A 22000-nucleotide genomic window follows, 5' to 3' on the forward strand; every position below is an offset into this window, starting at 1 on the left:
TTCATAACAACAGGCCTGTTTCCTCACAATTCACTGTTCCAGGCTTTCAATAAATAATTCACTTACTTGTATCGACTTCAGTAACCAGAATGGGTTTTGAAAACTGGATCCGGAATCCCCATGGGTAGTCTCCCGTACCTTTTGTAATTCTGACCGTACGTTCTCGAACTGTTCAAAAAGGAATGTTTATTCAGAATTTATTACCTCTGCTACTACATCTGAGAATGAAAGGCAATTTAAATTCTAAGAGCATTTCACTTATACGGGTTAATATTATAAATCTTAGTAGGCTTGATTTACAAAAATGTATTAAAACATAACATATGTAGGTTTATTCAAGAAGGTAATGCAAACAGAAAGACAATAAGCAGTATGGGGTAGATCCACAAAAGGATTACGCCGGCGTATCCACAAAACAAGATACAACGGCATCTGTGTTAGATCCGACAGGTGTACACATTAGTACGCCGTCGGATCTTAAATGCGTCCGCTAGGTGGCGTTTCCGCGTCGAGTATGCAAATTAGCTATTTCCGACGATCCACGAACGTATGAGCGGCCATCGCATTTTTTTATGTCGTTTCCGTATGGCTTTTTCCGGCGTATGGTTAAAGCTGCTATATGGTGGCGTACTCAATGTTAAGTATGGCCGTCGTTCCCGCGTCTAATTTTAAATTTTTTGCGTCGTTTGCGTAAGTCGTTTGTGAATAGGAATGTGACGTCATTTACTTTCACGTCAAAACCAATACGTCCTTGCCGCGTACTTTGTCGCAATGCACCCTGGGATATTTTAAGGACGGCGTTAAAAAAAAAAGTTGTTTATGTCGGGTCACAACGTATTTGCATAGAACACGCCCCCATCACTCCCATTTGAAATTGCGCGCCCTTACGCCGCAATAGATACACTACGCCGCCATAACTTACCGCGCAGATTCTTTGAGAATTCACAAGAAGAAAAAGTAAGTTACAGCGGCGTAGTGTATCTTAGATACGCTACGCGTGCCTAAAGATAGGCAGATCTTTGTGGATCTGCCCCTATGTGTTTACATACTATATGTTATAGTCAACTATAAAAGCTAACTTGCACATTATATAACCAATCAGAAATGTACTTTTTACTGATTTGGCTGCTATTAGTAGCTGTGTTAACATCATATTTGCTATTTCTGCTGCCTTATTCAAAGAGCATAATATATTGGAAAATAGCAAAGTGCAGCTTTCCCTGTACCCACCCCCTCCTCCCTTTTGCATATTTTTCAATAAGAAATTTGGAAATTTGCTCAACAGGGATGTAGCTTATTGCTGCAGGATTATGTGTTATGCTCAGAGACTACAGTAAGCAAAGCCTGCATCTTCTTTAAACTATTAGGACTGTTCTCTGCTGCTAGCCATATACATTGGCATCGTTTTATTCATCTTGAAAGATCAGCACAGTTTTGCATTTCACACTAAATTCACCATCAATGACTGGGGAGTAGCAATATGAATTCAATATTTCTGCAGATGATGTCTAGAAGCAAAAAAAAACTGCCGCTACAGTGTTTTCAGGTAAAGAGGATGACTTTGAACCTTTATGACACATTTTTTAAATTCCCTTATTCCTTTCGCGGTTGGGGATGAAACTGCAAGGGTTTTCTTAGTTCCTTGCACCTGGGAACATCCCATGGGCCACCTGCTGGTGCTCTGAGTCTACCAACACCTTGTCATGCAGGCAGCACTGGGTTACGTGATAACTCCCCTGGGGGTGTCTGCATAATTCTGGCACTGCCTTCACTTGGAGTCAATGGTGCCAGACCTGTGCAGCTTTTCTCTCAGGAAGGTAACTAATAATTTTACTAAGCTACCCCTGACCTCTAAGGTTTAGGAGAAAACTCAATCACTAACAAATATTTACAGCGGCCAGTCACTACTGACCACCAAGGTTTCGGTGGCATTTAAAGGCTAACCACAAACATTTAATTATCATTTCCAGAATACGCCCATTTTTAACTAATGATACCACCAAGCTTTTAATTCTCTCCCTGGTCATCTCTCGCCTCGACTCCTGCAACTCCTTCCTCATTGGATTACCTTTACATACTCTATCCCCCCTTCAGTGAGTGAGTGAATAACTTATATAGCTCTACAAATGCGAACTGAATCGCCTCAAGGCACTTGGCAACCATTTTCCTTCTATTTAGCCTTCAGAAAAGATGGGTCTCAAGTTTTTTCCTGAAGGCCAGGTGATTATCTTCCATTCGGATATGAGTTGGTAATGAGTTCCTCAGTCGAGGTCCTTGGACTGCAAATCTCCGTTCTCCTTTGCTCTTGGGGATTTGTAGTAGATTTTGGTTAGCTGATTGGGGTTGTGGTATTTTATTTTCTCACATAAATATTGGGGGGGGGCGATGCCTTGTACACATTTGTGTCAGGCAGAGGGCCTTGAATGTGATTCGGTCATTGACGGGCAGCCAATGGAGAGACCTCAGGGAGGGGGAAATTAATTCCCAAGGTTTTTTCCCTGTTACCACTCGCGCTGCCGTATTCTGGACAACTTGTAGATGGTATTTTGGAAAACCTACAGGGAGTTAGCATAGTCAAGCTTGGAGTTTATTAGTGTTCCTACCACTACTGCGGTGTCTTTTTCCGGAATGAAGGGCACGAGTTTTCTTAGTAGACGCAGGAGATGGTGAGACCTGCTGACTACTGACCCAATATGAGCGTCCATTGTCATGTCGGAGTCAAAAATGTCTCCTAGATGTTTGACTTTGGTGCTGGGGGTAATGGTCTGTCCAAATATGGGCGAGGGCGTCCATGTCGTCCTAGCAGATCTCTTCAGTCCATCATGAATTCCGCTGCAAGATTCATCCACCTTACCAACCATTCAGTGTCCTCCACCCCTCTCTGCCAATCCCTCCACTGGCTCCCACTCACCCAACGTATAAAATTCAAAGTACTAACAATGTTAAAGGGAGAACTTACCACTTACAGGTTCTATTTAATAATCCTTGTTTAAGCCCTTCCCACTGTGTGGCCTGACCTGGTCTTGCCCATTATTGGCTGTTTGCTGCAAAATGAATCTACTCTGTAGGGTTAATTAATTCACTAAATTTCAATAGGCTGTTCACTATGCAAGTGACGTTGCACTTTGCATTTGGATTATGCCCAAATCTTGGTGAATGTGATAAAAATCCACTTTTCAAAGAAGACCCAATTTTATGCAAAAAAAAAAAAAAGCAGCATTTTTGCTTGAACATTATTGGAAGACAGCAGCGTTTCACTTCATTCACTAAGCTCTGGGAAAATGTTCTCATGCAAAGTGCAGCTTACCTGGCAAAGTGAACAGTCTGTTTGACTGCCAAATAGATATTACAGATATACAACAGTAATATACAGTTCTGCTATCAGGGCTGTATTGACTTGTATCTGGTTTCCTGCAGTATCAAAAAGAACTGTCAAGATATGTTGTATGTTCAGGTCTAATTTTTTTTGTAAACATCTGATCAGTAACCCACATGGGAAGAGGAAGAGAAACTACTTCCCCCTCAGTAACCATCAAAATGTGTTGCAGCTGGGATAGAAGAACTGGAACATGGGTCACAGAAAAAATCAAAAACACCAAAAACACAAGATGACATCCTCCTGAATAATCTGAAAGAGGTCAAAATGACCATGAACAGTTAATAGCTTTGCAAGTTATAAATGCTGGATTTCAATATACATTTTGGCTATGGCTTTATATAATTATGATAGACAGGAGTTTGCTTGGTCTATGTGACCAACACAAAAAATGGAATCCCGAAGATGAAATGGTTGGAAATTAGTAGACATGTGCATTCGTTTTCGTCCGAATGCATTTTCGTCCGAATTTTAGGTATTTTCATTATCGTTTTAACAAACGAAAACGAATGCTCAGAAAACGAAAACCGAAAGAATTGACATTAACAAATGCTTTATTTTAATTTTTGTTGCAACAACAGTTCTATATAGATAGGAGATTCGACATGACGCTGACAATAACAATCTGTGTCTATCGAACCTGTGGTCGAATGTGCCTAACCTTAACTCTATTACTCCAATATTCTACATACAGAGGAAAGATTCGACATAGAGAGAAAAGAGTTGACATAGAGAGAAAAGATTTGACATTATAGAGAGAAAAGAATCGACATTATAGAGAGAAAAGATTCGACATTATAGTGAAAAAAGATTCGACATAGAGAGAAAAGATCGCTGCTGGAATTGGGTGGGGGAAGTAAAATAAAAATAATGATGATGATGAATGTTATTGGCTGAAGAGGAGGAGCAGTAAAATAGCTAGAACTAACTTGACAATTCAACATGAACGACGAAGATTTGACAAAGCAGGTTTTATTGCTGTCTGTGTGACTGTTGGGGAGATTCACCCCTCTATTTGTCCAGGTGTTCACTGTCACTTATACAGAAAGTGAGGGGAAATACCAAAAGTTTGTGTTGTCATTAAGAGCCCATTCACACAGGGACTACTTTGAATCCGACTTCAAGTCGCCCCGAGTCGTCCCTAGTCGCGCTGCATGAGAAAATCAATGTAAGTGAATGGAGCCGCCTTAATGCAACACTACTGCAGTCGCTCCGACTTCAGAAAAGGTTCCTGTACTACTTCAATCCAACTTCTAGGCGACTTGTAGGCAACTTGTACCCATTGATTTCAATGGAAGTCGCCTCAGAAGTCGGATCACTGTCTTAACAGAAACAACAATACAGGAAGAGAACATACATTTCTCAGGCAAACCCCTCCCTCCCACAGAGCTGTGAACAGATTCTTGTTTGATTGGCCACTGGAAAGCCTCCTGTCCTGGAGGCAACTTGAAGTTGCCTTGTAAGTTCCCTTAGGTCGCGCTGTGATTCATACTCAAGTCATGTCCAAGTTGCCTCCCAAAGTCGCGCTGGAAGTCATGTTGCCCCTGTGTGAATGGAGTCTAAAACAAGAAGTGAGGGAAAATCGTCCAATGGGGGACACCTGTTCCTGTGACAACTCTCTAAGATGGGAATTCTGTTTAATTTTGGAAAGATTTCTTATTTCTTCTTGCATATTCTAGAAGAATGTGAAGGAAAATTAACCCAGCAGGAAAGAGAACGCAAAAAAAATGAAAAAAGTTTTGACTAGACATAAACTTTAGATGAGAAGAAATGTAAACCTTAATGGGAGGACATGAAGATTGAAAATGGTGTTCTAGTTGATCTATCAATTATTTTTTGACAGTGAAAGCTTGTTGAAAATGGTTGAAAACTGCCAAGGGACAGCATAAGAGATTGGAATTTCACCTAGAAAATCAGCAAGCACAGGATAGTAATCTTCAATCATGGCATTAAAGACTTGTCAGAGAAAGACCATTAGTAACAGAAGAACAGTTTGTTACTTTTAACACTGCATCTATCAGCATCCTAGTTAGCTGGAATTAGTGTTGAGATTATGTTATGTACACTGTAGTGGAGAGTTCACACATTACTTATTGGGTGGGTCTGACTCACTGGGAGTATCAGAAAGAATAGTCATGTTAACCCACTTACTTGCTACAGATCGTGACCTTTTGCTGAGACATCTTGGGCTATTATCTGGACTGCAGTCATCGCCTCTAAATATCCATGATGCTGAATGAAAGCTTTCTGTGTATAATCCTTTGTCCTTGCTGTCAGTTCGTGATGCTAGATCTACTGAACGTGTTTCTTCTGAGTTTCCTGGAAAATATGTTGACAGAGCAGCAGGCATTTCAGTATCCGTAAATAACAAAGGTGGATATTAATGATTACAATTTTACCAGCTGCTATGGCAATAACAGTGCTTGCCACATTAATAACAATATCTCTGTGCATATTTTACATTCTTAAAGTAAAGATTGGAAGAACCAAGGTGTATCTGGAAGATGCAGAGATCTTATGATAGTTCAATCAAATCTCTTCAAGTGCGAACAAAATCTATGGGCTTTTGCATGCATGCACAAGATTGTAAATACCCAAGAGTTAGCTGTAAAAGAGACAGTAAAGCAGCACTATATATACTGTGTATATATGTATATATATATATATATATATATATATATATATATATATATATATATATATACACATATATATATATAGTATATACAAAATAATTGTTTAACAGAGCACATAAATCAGCTATATCAAGCACCTCAAAATCGAGTTAACAACACAATTCTTATAAACAGATGGTTACATAAGCTGCAAAGATGTGTGAAACAGCCAAGACATTTGTTATAATAAGTGTCACATCTATGCATGCGAAGCAGTAATTTTCAGCAATTAGTTACAGAAAAATAGAAGTAGGTCTGCTATTTATATGTAACCAATGTGTGGTCGAATTAAATTGGATGAAAGCTTGGGTTCTTAGCCAAATCCGAGCAGTGGAGTTAAGACAAAATCTAGAAAGGAAAAGCCTTGTTTAGTTATTACAGTAGCATGTATCATCTACATGTATGTCAAAAGCAGGGGTCTGGACAGCATCCATCAGTGCTCTTTAAAATGTGCGTCTGAAAATGTGATCATTTTAGTGATGCTCCGTTGAAATGCATGTTATTATATTGGCTCCGTGCACACTAGTGTTTTTTTAAGCATTTTTGCTCCTAAAAGCTGAAACATTTTAACTTGTGTCCACGCACAGTGCTTTCGGCTATTAGCATTTTTTGAGCTTCAGTGTCAAGGAGCAGAAAAAAATATATATTTTTGTAAAGTTTTTCGGAGCGTTTTTACAGCAGAAAAAAAATGATGAATGCTCCTAAACACTCCGTAGGCTCCACGCACACTAGCATTTCTTTAAAGCTAAAAAATGCTGGTTTTGTAGTAGGGTTTTAGTATTGTTTTATGAGTGTTTATGAGCATTTTATTAGCATTTTTGCAGTTCCTTTAAAAAAAAGGAGAAAAAAAGCTCAAAATATGCTATTAAGAGCAATTAGGAGCCTTTAGCAGTGTTAAGGAGCATTTTTGGGAAAACGCTCCAAGAAACTCTACACATTGAAGCTCAAAAAACACCAATAGCCAAAAGTAGCGCACATGGACACAGAGGATAACACTACTTAGCTTCTAGGAGGTTAAAAAAAACTCTAGTGTGCATGGAGCCTCAATGTTTTCTAACTGCTACCAAATGCTACTAAAACTGCATTTTTTTCCTTCATGCTCCTAACTGCAAAAATGCTAATAAAATACTACTGCTCCTAAATGCTCTCAAAAGCTTCTAAAAGCTATTAAAATGCTATTATAAGCTGGCACAAAAATTCCTTTATCAGCATTTTTCATCCAACATTTTTTTCTAGCTTTTTTGAGCTTATGAAAAATGCATGGCACCTGAAAGTCTATTTCATGGCAAAAAAAACATTCCTCCCTGCCTAGTTAATCTGTGTTTGTTAAAAAATAAATGCTTTTAAACCCCAAAACTATTCACGTGCATCCACTACCATGTGATCCTTCACAGCACCTCCTCCAGTGGTGGGGACTGATGTTTGTTGGCTGCACCTCGCTGCTCAAGACTGGTCTTGTTGCCACCCACTTGTGCTGTAACAACACTGCCCATTTAGTACTAAAGAACACAGTGGGAGCCCCTGGGGTGGACACTTTCCCCAGCCAATGGACAGTGTGCAAGTCATCAGGAAGCTATATGGGCTTTGCAAGAAGGAGCCTCTCATACTGCAGATCAAAAGAAGGAAGGATCACACCCAGCCTATCCTGTAACCATCCTGTAACCATAGCTTATGGTTTGTGCTTCTGTTATTCTGTTAGCAGCCTGGGGACAGGAAGGTGACACTGCCATGTTCTTTATAGCTCAACTCTGGGCAGTTAAACAAATTCCCTCATACTTAAAGGGGTTGTAAAGTAAAATTGTGTTTTTCCTAAATAGCTTCCTTTACCTTAGTGCAGTCCTCCCTCACTTACCTCATCCTTCGATTTTGCTGTCTGTAACTCCACACAGTAATGCAAGGCTTTCTCCCTGGTGTGGAGTGTCATGCTCGCCCCCTCCCTTTGACGATTTCTATGTTGCCGATAGAGAAAGGAGCTGTGTGTTAGTGGCCGTCCTGACTCTCCTGTAGTGCAAGGGAGGGGGCGAGAACGACACTCCACACCAGGGAGAACGCCTTGCATTACTGTGTGAGTTACAGACAGAAGAACAGGAAGTGAGGATTTCTCAGAAGAAATAAGGACATTTAAAAGCAAAATCGAAGGATTAGGTAAGTGAAGGAGGACTGCACTAAGGTAAAGGAAGCTATTTAGGAAAAACAAAATTTGACTTTACAACCCCTTTAAGTATGAGGGAATTTGTTTAACTGCCCAGAGTTGAGCTATAAAGAACATGGCAGTGTCACCTCCCTGTCCCCAGGCTGCTAACAGAACAGTATAAGACCATTAGCACGCTGTTGAAGTTATTAATTCAGCTAAAGCTGCTGAATATTTAAATTTAATAAGACACATGTGATATAAGACTTTAATGTTGTAAAGCAAATTAAGACAATGCAGAAAATATTTTCACTCTACTTTCTTGCTGCTATTGCTGAATAACTAGCAATTATCCTAAAGCCGAATAAAGGCTTCCCAAAGAGTCAGAGCTCTTGTGCTCTGTACATGGATCTAGCTGACAAAAATTCAACAAGGCAATTCCAGGACTGATTTTTTTTATGACATTGTAACATTAATCTGACAACAGATACTGTATAATGAAGGGGTGTTTTGTTACTGGTCTACTTGGCTTGTCTTTCTTGGTTTCTTTACCGTTTATTAATTTGCTTTGGATTACTGTGCTTTTACTGTTAGCATTGTATTAATATTAAAAAAAAAACACAAATGCCGAGTACACAGGGTCGTTTTTTGTGATGAAAAAAAAACGACATTTTTAAAAACGTCATTTAAAATGACCGTGTGTGGGGAAAACGTCATTTTATGTCTTCTGAAAAACGACAATTTTTTTTTTTTCAAACATGCTTAAATTTTTTATGTCGTTTTTCAAAACGTTGTTTTTTGTGTCATAAAAAATGACCGTGTGTGGGCTAAAACGACATTTAAAAAACAATTTTAAACCCGCGCATGCTCAGAAGCAAGTTATGACGCGAGCTTGAATGGAACAGAGTGCCGCCGTACGTGCTGAACGTAACCACGCTTTGCTAGAGCATTTTGAAAAAACGATGGTGTGTAGGCAACGTAGTTTTTTAAAATGAAGTTTAAAAAACCTCGGTTTTTTTCATGAGAAAAAACTACGTTTTTTTACAAGACAAAAAACGACCGTGTGTACGCGGCATAACAGTCAGGCAATACCAAGGCAGTGAAAATCTACATTGATGTCATCATTGGCAGACCGGCAGCACATGAAATGTCTCTTAGCAGCGCCAACCTAGATAAATTCTACAACATGTGATCACTTGGAGCGTCTTTACGGAATCCTCCCACGTCAGAGATCCTGTTTTCCTTCCCTCCAGATCATCTCTCTAGGTTCTGGACTGAACTGTTGGTGTAGACTTGATTTATTTTGCTATGTTACAACCATATTTTCTCTATAAGAGATGCAGTTAAGCAATACATGATACAAGGGGATAGCTCAGCTTCCCCAACCATTTTTCCCAAGGTCCCCTCCCCCTATCCCCCCCATTAGTTCAAAACACCTTCCCTTCTTCCATCCTTTCTTACTTTGAGTCCACCCCTCCCCCATTTCTTTACTCATCTGTCACCCCTCCTGCACTAGTTCAAATTTGAAATATAAGTACATTTTACATGGGGGTTAGAGCAATTATTTAGGGTATTTAGATCATACATTAAACTTATTGTAATATCATTTGTTGATGTAATGATATTTCTCTGGTCTTTGATTTTCATCATTTAAAAATCGCATTTAAAGTATACTGTTTGCAAGCATTCTGTACCCAAAATGTTGTTGAACAGTGCCTATTTCAAAGAAACCTATTTAAAAGAATAAATAAACACAAAGATTACTGTATGTTTCTTGCTATTAACCACTTAAGCCCCGGACCAATATGCTGGCTAAAGAGCCAAGGGGTTTTTACAGTTCAGGACTGTGTCGCTTTAACAGACAATTGCGCGGTCGTGCGACGTGGCTCCCAAACAAAATTGGCGTCCTTTTTTCCCCACAAATAGAGCTTTCTTTTGGTGGTATTTGATTACCTCTGCGGTTTTTATTTTTTGCGCTATAAACAAAAATAGAGCGACAATTTTGAAAAAAATTCTATATTTTTTACTTTGCGCAAAATTAGTTTGCGCAAAATTTATAGCGTTTACAAAATAGGGGATAGTTTTTTTGCATTTTTATTTTTTTTATTTTTTTTACTACTAATGGCGGCGATCAGCGTTTTTTTTTCGTGACTGCGGCATTATGGTGGACACTTCGGACAATTTTGACACATTTTTGGGACCATTGTCATTTTCACAGCAAAAAATGCATTTAAATTGCATTGTTTATTGTGAAAATGACAGTTGCAGTTTGGGAGTTAAACACAGGGGGCGCTGTAACATTTAGGGATCACTGTGTGTGTGTTTACTAGTGTAGGGGGGTGTGGCTGTAGGACTGACACCATCGATCGAGTCTCCCTAATAAAAGGGATCACTCGATCGATGCGCCGCCACAGTGAAGCACGGGGAAGCCGTGTTTACACACGGCTCTCCCCGTTCTTCAGCTCCGGGGAGCGATCGCGACGGAGCGGCTATAAACAAATAGCCGCGCCGTCGTCCCGGATCGCTCCCCGAGCGGACCCGACCTCCGCATGTACCGGGGGGGGGGGTCCCGATCTGACCCCCCACCCACGTCTAGGCAGGCACGTACAGGTACGTTGATGTGCCGTAAATGTACATGAGGAGGTCGGGAACTGGTTAAGGTGCAACTATCGTTACAAAGTGAACAGTCTATTTGTCTTTAGTGAATCAACCCCATAGTGGCCACCAGGTGGAACAACGTACATCGGGTGACCAAACAACCGACACAGAAAAAAGCACTAAAACCAGCGCTCATGGCTCTCAGAGCCGAGCCGACACACTCTGAAGTATGTTGGATACTGAAGATACTTGTACTCCTCTCGTCTGCAAAAATGTTGATAATAATGTAGATTTAAGAAATTTAATGTACCGTATTTTCCGGCGTATAAGACGACTGGGCATATAAGACGACCCCCTAATTTTCCAGGAAAAATTTTGGTTTTGGGATATACTCACTGTATAAGACTACCCCCTTCTTACTAGTCTTTCTGGAAGCTGAGGGGTAGCCAGAACCGCTGACAGAAACAGGCTTTTTAAAATCTCACTGCACTGTGCCATTACATTACATTCCTCACTGTGCCATTACATTACATGCCCCCACTGTTCCATCACTTGCCCCTCACTGTATCATCACTTGCCCCTCACTGTACCATCACTTGCCCCTCACTGTGCCATCACTTGCCCCTCACTGTGCCATCACTTGCCCCTCACTGTGCCATCACTTGCCCCTCACTGTGTCATCACTTGCCCCCACCTTGCCTGAACTTGCTACCCCCCAGTGCAATCACCGCAAACACTCACTTTTTTTGCCGGCGGTGACAGTCTCCGTGCTGCGAGCGCGAGCGTCAATGATTTGAAAGCTGCGCCTTCTCTTCAGAGTGTTCTGTGATAGGCGGGACACAAGTTTTCCCAGCAGCGCCTCTGTTCTGTGTTCCGCCTATCACGAACGTCTTCTCATCTCGTCCGAGGATGAGAAGGCATCTGTGATAGGAGGAACACAGAACAGAGGCGCTGCTGGGAAGAATTGTGTTCCTCCTATCACAGAACACTCTGAAGAGAAGGAGCGTCTTTTAAATCATTGACGCTCGCGCTCGCAGCACGGAGACTGTCACCGCCGGCAAAAAAAGTGAGCACGGAGACCGTACCCGGCGTATAAGACGACCCCCGACTTTGGATGCATGTTTTTGCATCCAGAAAGTCGTCTGAGGCCTTGTACTCACGACCGGATCTGTGCGCTGAAAACTGTCTGCCGGACAGTTTCCGGCGTACAAGGCTGATTTTTGTTTGGTTCCGCTGGCTTGTACACACCAGCGGACCAAATTACCGTCGTACCGGAACGCGTGCACGTAAACTACGTACGACGTCACTATAAAGGGGAAGACCAAACTTAATGGCGCCGCCCTCTGTTCCTCTTTTGCTAGTTACGGGTTTGCTCGTGTTAGTGAAGGTTTGGTTAGAGCTGATTCGCGCTTCTCGGTCTCCAGGCTTTGACAGCGTGTATTCACGGGTTCAGTGCGTGTGCTTGCGGTAACGTAGTTGTCATTCGGCTATAGGCTAGCAGGTTGTTTCTGCTTTTGCAGTTGCATCCTGTGCGCTCGTATCTGTTTGTCACGCGTTCGTCGCAGGTAGTGCTGGATTTGTGAGTGCTTTCTGTTTGAGTGTGTTCTTGACTGACCAGCCGGCCGGTTTGAAGCCATGATGGAGCAGCAGCGTCAATTTTCGCGAGTTGGTGCTGTTTATGGGATGGCTGCTGGATATGTTCATTATTCCAGTACTTTGGCCAGAAACAGGGGGCGGAGGCGTTTCTGGACCAAGAATTGGTTGCGCCAGCGTGACCAGTTCTCACATATGCCTCTGCTTAGGGAAATCCAGGAGAATAATCCTAATGACTTTAGGAATTTTCTCCGCATGACGGACCCCGTATTCAACAGTCTGCTGGATCTTCTGTCCCCCTATATCACGAGGCAGGACACTGTGATGCGCCAAGCCATCACGGCCGAGCAGAGGCTTATTGCCACGTTGCGGTACCTGGCGACTGGGAGGAGCCTGCAGGACCTCAAGTTCTCGACAGGCATCTCTCCGCAGGCGCTTGGGGTCATCATACCGGACACGTGTGCTGCCATCATCAAAGTTCTGCATGAGGAGTATATTAAGGTAAGTTTCCTGGCTGTAATAATGTGGCCAACTAACTTTATTTTTAAATTCCCAGATATGCTGTGTGTTTAACTAACGTTCCCTTTTCTCCCTATGCATGTTGATATAAGCTTTACATGTTTTATTCTTGACCTACCTGCATATTTGTCCCTTACCCAATATTAACCTGTCCAGCATGCTATCCTAGGGACAAACCCACCTTGCCATTTTTTAAAACACGACTTTTTGGTTTTTGTGTCCCCCCCCCCCCCTTCAAATTTTTTAAGTCCCCATCAGAGGGCTATGGAGTCTCTTAATTAAGTGGCCCTATATATATTTCATTTCCCAAATTCTCCATGCACATTTTTCAAATGCAATTTTAATACTGTGAAGTTTCACAAGGATGCTTGTAGGATGTTTTTGTGCCAAAGTACTAAATCTCTTTTTTTGTTTGTCCCCACAGCTACCCTCCACACCACAGGAATGGCAGTCTGTGGCTTCCCAATTTGCCCAGCGGTGGGATTTTCCAAACTGCGGTGGAGCAATAGATGGGAAACGCGTCCGCATTGTGCCCCCACCCCACTCGGGGTCCTACTATTATAATTACAAGGGTTATCATAGTATTGTGTTGATGGCGGTGGTGTCGGCACAGTATGAGTTTCTATATGTGGACGTGGGGAAGAATGGCCGGATGTCTGATGGGGGAGTGTTCGCACGGACTGATTTCTATGATCGTCTCCAAGCTGGTGGTCTGGCATTGCCACCAGATGAAGAGAATGTGGAAGGACTTCCGTTTGTGTTCCTAGCGGACGAGGCTTTCGGGCTTGGTCCTCACCTCATGCGGCCTTTTCCCCAGAGGACCCTCACCTCAGAGAGGAGTGTGTTTAATTTTCGGTTGGCCAGGGCTCGGAGGGTAGTCGAGAATGCCTTTGGGATACTCACCAACCGGTTCCGCCTGTTCAGGACATCGATACATCTGGCGGAATATAAATTGGACACCGTTGTATTTGCCTGCTGCATTTTGCACAACTTTTTACGCAGGCACTCCCAGACGTACCTACCCGACATCGGTTCTGAGGCAAGACTACCCTCAGATCCCCTTCCCGGGCTGGACACTGGTCGCGCTGGCTTGGCCCCCCAATCAGCTCCTGAGGTACGCGACAAATATGTTGAGTACTTCATGGGTCGGGGGGCCATTGCTATGCCAGATCATATTTCTTTCTAATTCGGCCCCCAAAGAAAGGAATATTCTCACAAATAATAAATAATTAGACCATTGGACTTTATACAGTTGTTTGTCATTAATGCTTTTTCTCTTTTTATCTGTCTTCCTGGTTCTCTAACTAACTTCTGCAATTTTAGTGCATAATTGATTTCTCCACTTTTAGTAAATAACCACATTTTGCACAGTATTCACTCATCTACAAACAGGGTATTGAGTCTAGAAATAAGAAGCAACTCCATTTGAAAATTTTGAGGTCAAGTGTTTTAATTTTTGCTTGTTCATGACCACAAAAATTATTTTATATTTTTTTCATTACTCCCTGCTTTTGTACTTAGGAGTCTACAATATTTTTTGGACTTTGTGTATTTTTTTTTCAGGTAATTAAATAAAAAATATTATCAAGAATATACATTTTTTAACAAGTTCACAGTTTTGTTTATCAAATATAGTTCGATTTATTGTTTACATATATATATATATATATATATAGAATATTTTTGGTGGGGTGTTTACCGCCTTTGTATTTTTTCTTCTCGGCATATTTTTTAGGCCCAAAAACCTATATTTTTTTTTTCATTTTTTTTTTTTTTTTTCATTTTTTTGTGTGTTTTTAACTACGAATATTTGTTGGGGTGATTTAGGAGTCAAATCTCGACTTCACTAAATTCAGTGATTAGAGAGATTTATAATTCTATATATATATATATATATATATATATTTCATTTTTTTGGGTGTTTATTCTTTATGGTCTAAACTTTTTATTATCCAAAAATGTACAACATGGACAAAAAAAAGAACTTAAAACTTATAAAAATATAAAAATTCACAACAGCAGTCAGTCATGGTGTGCTTTCACACTGGAACACGCCAAAATTTGAAGATACACACATTCAGTGCAAACTCGCCAAATGTCATTGGTTCAACAGACAAATGGCCACATGTGCTATCTGACATCATGGGTGATCAATGTCTGTGTTTTGTGGGAGCAAACCCTTCCTCTCAACTACTTGAGAATGGAGGAGGGGGTTGGACCCACAAAGCACAAACACTAGATATTCTGTGATGGCAGATAGCACATGTTGGCACACTGTGTGTGTATCTTCAAATTTTGGCGTATTCATTATTAAAACAGTAAAAATGTTTGTGGGGGTGGGGGATGGGCGGGGGGTGTTTCAGTCTTTGACACGGCCCATCATGTCAATAATATTTTTAAAATTAGATTCGATGACCATCATTCTTTGCCGCATATTGTCCATTTCCGTGCTGCATTCCAAAAGGACATTTGTTACATTCTGTTCCATGACAACCATCCTTTCACGCATATTGTGCATTTCAGTGCTGCACTCCATTACCTGTTGAATAATTATAGCAGCACTTGCACGTGAAAATATTGACACACCATCCTCCTCCCCTAAAAAAGAAAAAAATGGGCATTCAAAAATTTTATATTTGATGAGGCCTATCTACATATGTTTTTTTAAATCAAGCTAGGGTGACACTGACCTGATGGGCTTCTCCTTTCCACCTCTTCGACATCTTCAATCACTCCTCCTTCTTCCACCACCTCCCCATCATCTTCTATCACTCCTCCTTCTTCCACCACTTCCCCATCATCTTCGACTCCTCCTTCATCCATCAATCCACCTTCTTTCAATTCGCCAAATTGTTCTTCCGCCACTTGCCCTTCATCTGCTATAAATTCTAAGTCCAAAATTACTTCTTCCTCCTCTCTTCCTTCCTCCTTTCTTCCTTCCTCCTCTCCTTCCACATCCTCTTCTCCTTCCACATCCTCTTCTCCTTCCACATCCTCTTCTCCTTCCACATCCTCTTCTCCTTCCACATCCTCCTCCTCCTCCACATGTCGAGATGGAAGATTTTGGCCTTGTCTGGCCCTCTCTGCCTCCTCCAAATGCTGGCGACTTCTTTCCCCTTAAATAACAACCAAAAAAATGTATACTCATCAGCACACAGATATTGGAGAGCATAAATCGCACACATTGCTTAGAAGACGCTTTCATTTATTTACTTTTATCTTTCACCAAACCTACATTTTTGAATTACTTCTATGGCAAGCTCTGATCCTGCCCCTTTTTAGCAAAGTGACACACATGGATGTCCCCCCTAAACTGTATTTCTGGGAGACCCTACCAAAACCCATTTTTGATTTGGGGAGACACAGGTGCTCTGCATTGCAGATGTGAAAACATCTGCTTTAGTACCACTGTTTTTAGAATGTATCCTGTTTGCCTTTCCCATTCTCCTCATTCTATTTTTTCTAACTAGCTTTTACACAATGTTTACAAACAAAGTTTTTGGCCAGTGAGCCATGTCCAGGTGTGTTGTTCCTGGAATAACCGAGCCTTTCTGAGAAACTATGTGATGTTAGGCTGGGTTCACACTACGGTTTTCCCGTCCGTCAGCCGCATACGATTTCAGTATTGAAAACGTATGGGCACGGACGGGAAAACTTATAGATAGACAATGCATTGCAAATCGTATGCACTCAGATGCATCCGGGTGCGTACGATTTGCTGGCAAAACGTTTTTTAAACGTACGCAAAACCGTGTTCAACCACGGTTTTGCGGCCGTTCTTAAAACAGTATGGCAAACGCATACGTTTTCCTTTAACATTAATGTCAATGGAAAACGCACATATGCGCGGTTCCATACGTTCCCGTCCGTTTCAGCCGCATACGGTTTTCCATATAAATCGTATGCGGCTGACGGACGGGAAAACCGTAGTGTGAACCCAGCCTTACGTGGGTTACTAAGAACACTATTTGTAAATATGTAGTTATTTATGTCATAAAAAATAAATGACAACATGTCTTTAAAATTACAAGCAGGCCAAGGAGGCAGATGGTGAAATATACATGGCAACACATTATTGCAGACTATCAACCCCCCCCCCAACCCCAAAATATATTTACTTACTTTTACGCAGAATTTTAAGTATCTTCTTCATCTGATGTGGCTCCCTCAATTTTAAGTCTGACCAGCGTTTCCTCAGCTGTTCCTTGGACCTGGTGATCCCAAACATCCTCTGCATTCTCCTCGCCACCTTGTCCATAATATGTGCCTTTCGGCGGTTAGGGGTCTTGTATGGCCCTAATTCACCATCATAGTCCTTCCTCCGCATGATGGAAACTAACTCCACCATTTCCTGGAACCGCATATTAGTGGCTTTGTATCTTCTTTGCCTTGATCGGGACGTCCCTGCCTCTGTCCCTTCACTTGTGGCATGAGAGCATCGTGCCCGCTCGTGTGACATCGCCATCTTTCCTTTCCCACAGAGATTATGGGCGGGGAAAAGATGAATTGTTACGCCATGGGCGGAGAAGAGGGCGGCGTTTAATACATACGCGGAGTGTAGAGAATGCAAACAACGTGTTTACGTAGGTTACGCGGAGAATCTTCGAGCGCATCCAGAACATACACAGTTAACGCCATATTTCCTAAACACATTGATTAGGGGCCTAGCAAAGGTGACGAGGGCGGGGTTTAATAAATACGCGGAGTGTTTAAAAGGTGCACGCCGTGATTACGCATCTTACGCGGTAATTAGGCGAGCGTGAGAAACGAGGAGCGAGAGACAGGAAGGTAAGGAAATTAAAAATGGGATCAGCAGAGGCCTAGAAAATGTAGACACATGGGATGGGGGTTTGGGCTGTTGGTTGCACCCTTTTTAAGCTATTCTGTCTATGGGGTACCACAATGTTATTTTGGTGTCCAAATGCTTTTGGACACCTCACAAAATAGAGATGTGAACAATGCTGTACCTCATTGACAAGTTTTTGAATGGTGTATTCAGATCAGGCAAAGTATTGTTCAAGTGTTGGTTGTACAGAGGTCATTAGGAAGTGTCTTTTATGTCATCCATTGTCAGGGGCATGAGATCTACACATGAAAGAGTGCCTAGATGAATACTGTAATTTGTAATCATTGTTTATTTTTCTATATTAAAAATAGTTACTGCAATGTTAAGAATGGCTCTGCATCTAGCAAATCAATGTTTGGTACAACCAATGCGGCCGAGCTGCCAATCATTGTTTAAACAAGAGAGACTGTGTTTGTAATTAGATATAGGTAATAAATTTGAAGACACATATTATATCAAGGTCAACGCTGATCCTTTTGAATATCTATTTTTCTTTGGTTTATGTTTTGCGAATCTAGACTCAAAAAGAAATATCATATTTCACAACGGGAAATGGACCAACTACAAACAAAGGAAGCTATAGAGGCCTTACTACAAAAATATCAGGACACGCCCATCCTGTGGAATTCCAAACACTCTTTATATTGTAATAAAGATGTACGAGCGGCAGCACTAGAGGAGCTAGCAAACTATATGCAAACATGGGTGCCAGGATGCACTGCCAACATGGTGAAGGATAAACTTGCCAACCTGAGAAGCACATACAGAAGAGCATACAAAGCTAATAAAAGCAAAAAATCGGGAGCAGCAGCAACACAAGCAAAGGAACCCAAACTGTGGTATTACAAACAGATGGCTTTTTTGCGGGACGAAATGGAAGGCAGGAAAACGATGTCTAGTCTTGCTTCCAGCCTGTCCTCCATGCTACCTTCCAGCGGACATTCCCCAGATGACCACAGCCCTGCAGAGTCGGAGGAAGAGGGCCTGGCTGACAGAGATGCAGATCTGCCACCCTTCGATGAGGAGGTATAGTAGTTTCCTCTATATTTCTGACCAAAATAATTATTGGTGGATTAATGATTTGATATTGTAAAAGAAAAGCCAAGCTGGGAAAAAGCACAAAAAAGGTGTACAGACAAATAGGTGTCAGGGATGACAACTGCAGGGGTCAGAAGTAGAGTCTATTCAAGTAATAATGAACAGAAAATACTAAACGAAAAACATGAAAATGAGTGTGGTTTTATTTAGCGAAATTGTAAAAAATGTCCTTTTTTTTGCACACAGGAAGAAGAGATCAGCCAGGAGGTGGCAGATCCTCACGTGTCTGTCAGCCAGGAGGAGGCCGGGGTCAGTGGCAGCCAGGAGGAGGCCAGGGTCAGTGGCAGCCAGGAGGAGGCTGGGCCCAGTGGCCTGCAGCAGGTCCCCCCGGCCAGGAGAAGCACCACCAGCCAGTCTTCTCCCCCCCAGGTGAGGCCATCAGGCCGAAGGAGGCAGTTGAGGCCTGTGGAGGAGGCAAGCCTCCGCATGATACAGGAGGCAAGCGCCATCATGAGGGCCCCCCTCAACCCCACAGAGGCCTTCAGTGCCTCCTTGGCACACGATTTGAATGAAGGGGAGGAGGACCAGAGAAGACTGGCAAAGGCCCTGATGAACCAGGTCCTTTGGTGGATGCAGAAGGGCCTGCTGACCCCAGACACTGGGCTATGTGACCCGGCCCGGCTTGTGGAACACCATCCTCCTGCTGCCACATCGACCCCACCTGCAAGAGCCCGTGTAAGATCCGCTGGAAGGCTGCCTGGAGGGAAGGCTGGAAAGAGGAGGAAACGTTGATTCTCTGCCTTCCATTTCCTTCCACATAAAGGACATATTGTTTGGACTACCACAGTTTGGGTTCCTTTGTTTCTGTGCTGCTGCTTCATATTTTTGTGTTTGGCTCCTGAGGCTTGGAAGTTTATCCTTCACCATGTTGGAAATGCAAGTTTGCATATAGTTTGCTATCTGTTCTAGTGCTGCCGTTCTTTTTTTTGTTTGGATGACATTTGCATAAATAAATGTATTTTTGCTATCATTTGAAAACATGTCTATTGTTTGGTATACTGTGGGGATTATTAGGCAGCAAACCTTGAATAAATATACAATGGGTCATTTACAAAGGACACACTCCTTGGGGGGGGGGGGGGGACATTTGGTGTGCCAACATGGTTCAATATTCTCAAATGAAACACAAAAAAAAAAAAAATTAAATAAAAAAAAAATAAACATGTAAAAAAAAATTAAAGAAAATGGTGACATAACTAGAAACAACAAAAAAAAAATAAAAAGATGCACATTCCTTTACAAAAATGACTAAAATAAATTATGGAGGACCACCAACCAAAACACACGTCTGGCATAGAAAACCTTATTAAAGGATTACATCACAAGCAAGAAATGTGACATTTCAGTATGGGACAACTCTATTGAAATTGAATCAGCAAGAGAACGGGGTTATTCTAGCAAGAGAAGAATTAATAAAACGAGGCAAGAAACTGTGGTTTAGTGCGCCTTTTTAAGACATTGTTCTCTTGCTAGAATAAAAGGTTTCTAATGACGAATGTGCCATATCCCAAACAAACGCGAGTTTTACCTGAACGAGCGCTCCCGTCTCCTCATTTGGACTGAGCATGCGCAGGGTTTTTGTACGCTGCTTTTGTGTACAGACGACCGAACATGTCTGACGGACACGATTCCAGCAGACTGTTTTAAAGCAAGACCAGGAAACAGTTGTTCGTTGGAAAACGGTCTGGCCGACGAATGTTTGCTGGAATCCTGTCCGTTACTGCCTACACACGATCGAACATGTCCGCTGAAACTGGTCCGCGGACCAGTTTCAGCAGACATGTTTGGTCGTGAGTACGGGGCCTGATACGCCGGAAAATACGGTAACCTCTTTCTCTCTATGACCTCCACCTCACTACTGTCTCTTGCAGTGGCATAGAGGTTAGCAAAAAGAACCAGTGAGTTATATGGGGAACCCAGTAAATTTAGATATTCCAGAAGTGCTGCCTTCCAAGTACAAGGAAGAGGATGATATCACAGCAACAGTGCTGAGTTCATCTGTGCAGGTGGCGAGATTCTGGTTTTATTTTTATTATTTTGAAATCAATCTGAGTTTTATTGAATTTTTACCAGTGCCCAGATATTCATACATTTATATTATAGTCATAACGACATTACATACAGAAACATGTTATATATCGTCTTAACTGAATCCTTAAACAACCAAACATAGAAAAAAAAACATTTTTTACAGGCATGGTTGAGCCTTTTTTAATATGTGACATATTTGTTAAAACACTAGCCAATTCAAACTGAGTATATAAACGTATTCTCTCTGGAGAAGAGATGCTTCAGAGGGGATATGATTTCAATTTACAAATACCAAACTGGTGACCCCACAATAGAGATAAAACTTTTCCGTGGAAGGGAGTTTAACAAGACATGTGGCCACTCATTAAATTTAAAAGAAAAGAGGTTTAACCTTAAACTGCATAGAGGGTTCTTTACTGTATGAGCGGCAAGGATGTTGATCTCCCTTCCACATGTGGTGGTTTCAGCGGGGAGCATCGATCATTTCAAAAAACTATTATAAAAGCACCAGAACGACCCGAACGTACAGATCTACAATATAATACTGACATATAAATCACACACATAGGTTGGACTTGATGGACTTTTTTCAACCTCACCTACTATGTAATTATGTAATTATATAAATGTACAATCAGGGTTTGCTTTTAGTGAAAATCTTATGTCAAAACAATCAGTAGATCCAGAGACATATGAAGTGTAACTGTGTTGAGGCTATTTTGATATTCTTAACAAGCCATAAATAAGCTTTGAAACAAGTCTTCTCTGACCTCTGGAGCTACAAGCACTGTAAATGGATTTATTCACAAAGTTCACAGATGAAGCTCTGTTGATTCAAGTTGTTGATTCTCTCAGCAGCATAGCTACCCCAGTTTCTTCCTCCCAGCACTGATAGTCTTTCAGCCTTCTAATGTCCAATGTATGCACAGAGCAGAAGCTCTGAAAAGTAGAAGCAATGAGGAACTTCAGCTCTTCTCTAAATGTTGAGGATACATTGCTTCAAAGTGCCTGCAGCTACAGAGGTCAATGAGAGCTTGTTTCCAATCTCATTTACTGCTTGAAATACTTGAATATATATAGTGCTGCCACTGGTTTACTGTTATAGAAAATGTTTAACTGTCAGTCAAGTTTAG

At 41.6% G+C, this 22000-nt stretch overlaps 1 protein-coding gene across 2 annotated transcripts in view; it reads right to left on the minus strand.

Annotated features, from left to right (window-relative positions):
- Positions 1-22000, minus strand: part of LOC120931504 — a 120322-nt gene that overhangs the window by 40496 nt on the left and 57826 nt on the right. For both annotated transcript variants that reach the window (XM_040343035.1, XM_040343026.1), the window contains exons 4-5: positions 5528-5695; positions 67-168 (exon numbers count right to left, since the gene is read on the minus strand). In XM_040343035.1, coding sequence (XP_040198969.1) covers positions 67-168; positions 5528-5695 — 270 coding nt within the window. The remainder of the gene's footprint in view (positions 1-66; positions 169-5527; positions 5696-22000) is intronic.

The sequence above is a fragment of the Rana temporaria genome, chromosome 1, assembly GCF_905171775.1.
Source record: "Rana temporaria chromosome 1, aRanTem1.1, whole genome shotgun sequence".
Taxonomy (NCBI): Eukaryota; Metazoa; Chordata; class Amphibia; order Anura; family Ranidae; genus Rana; species Rana temporaria.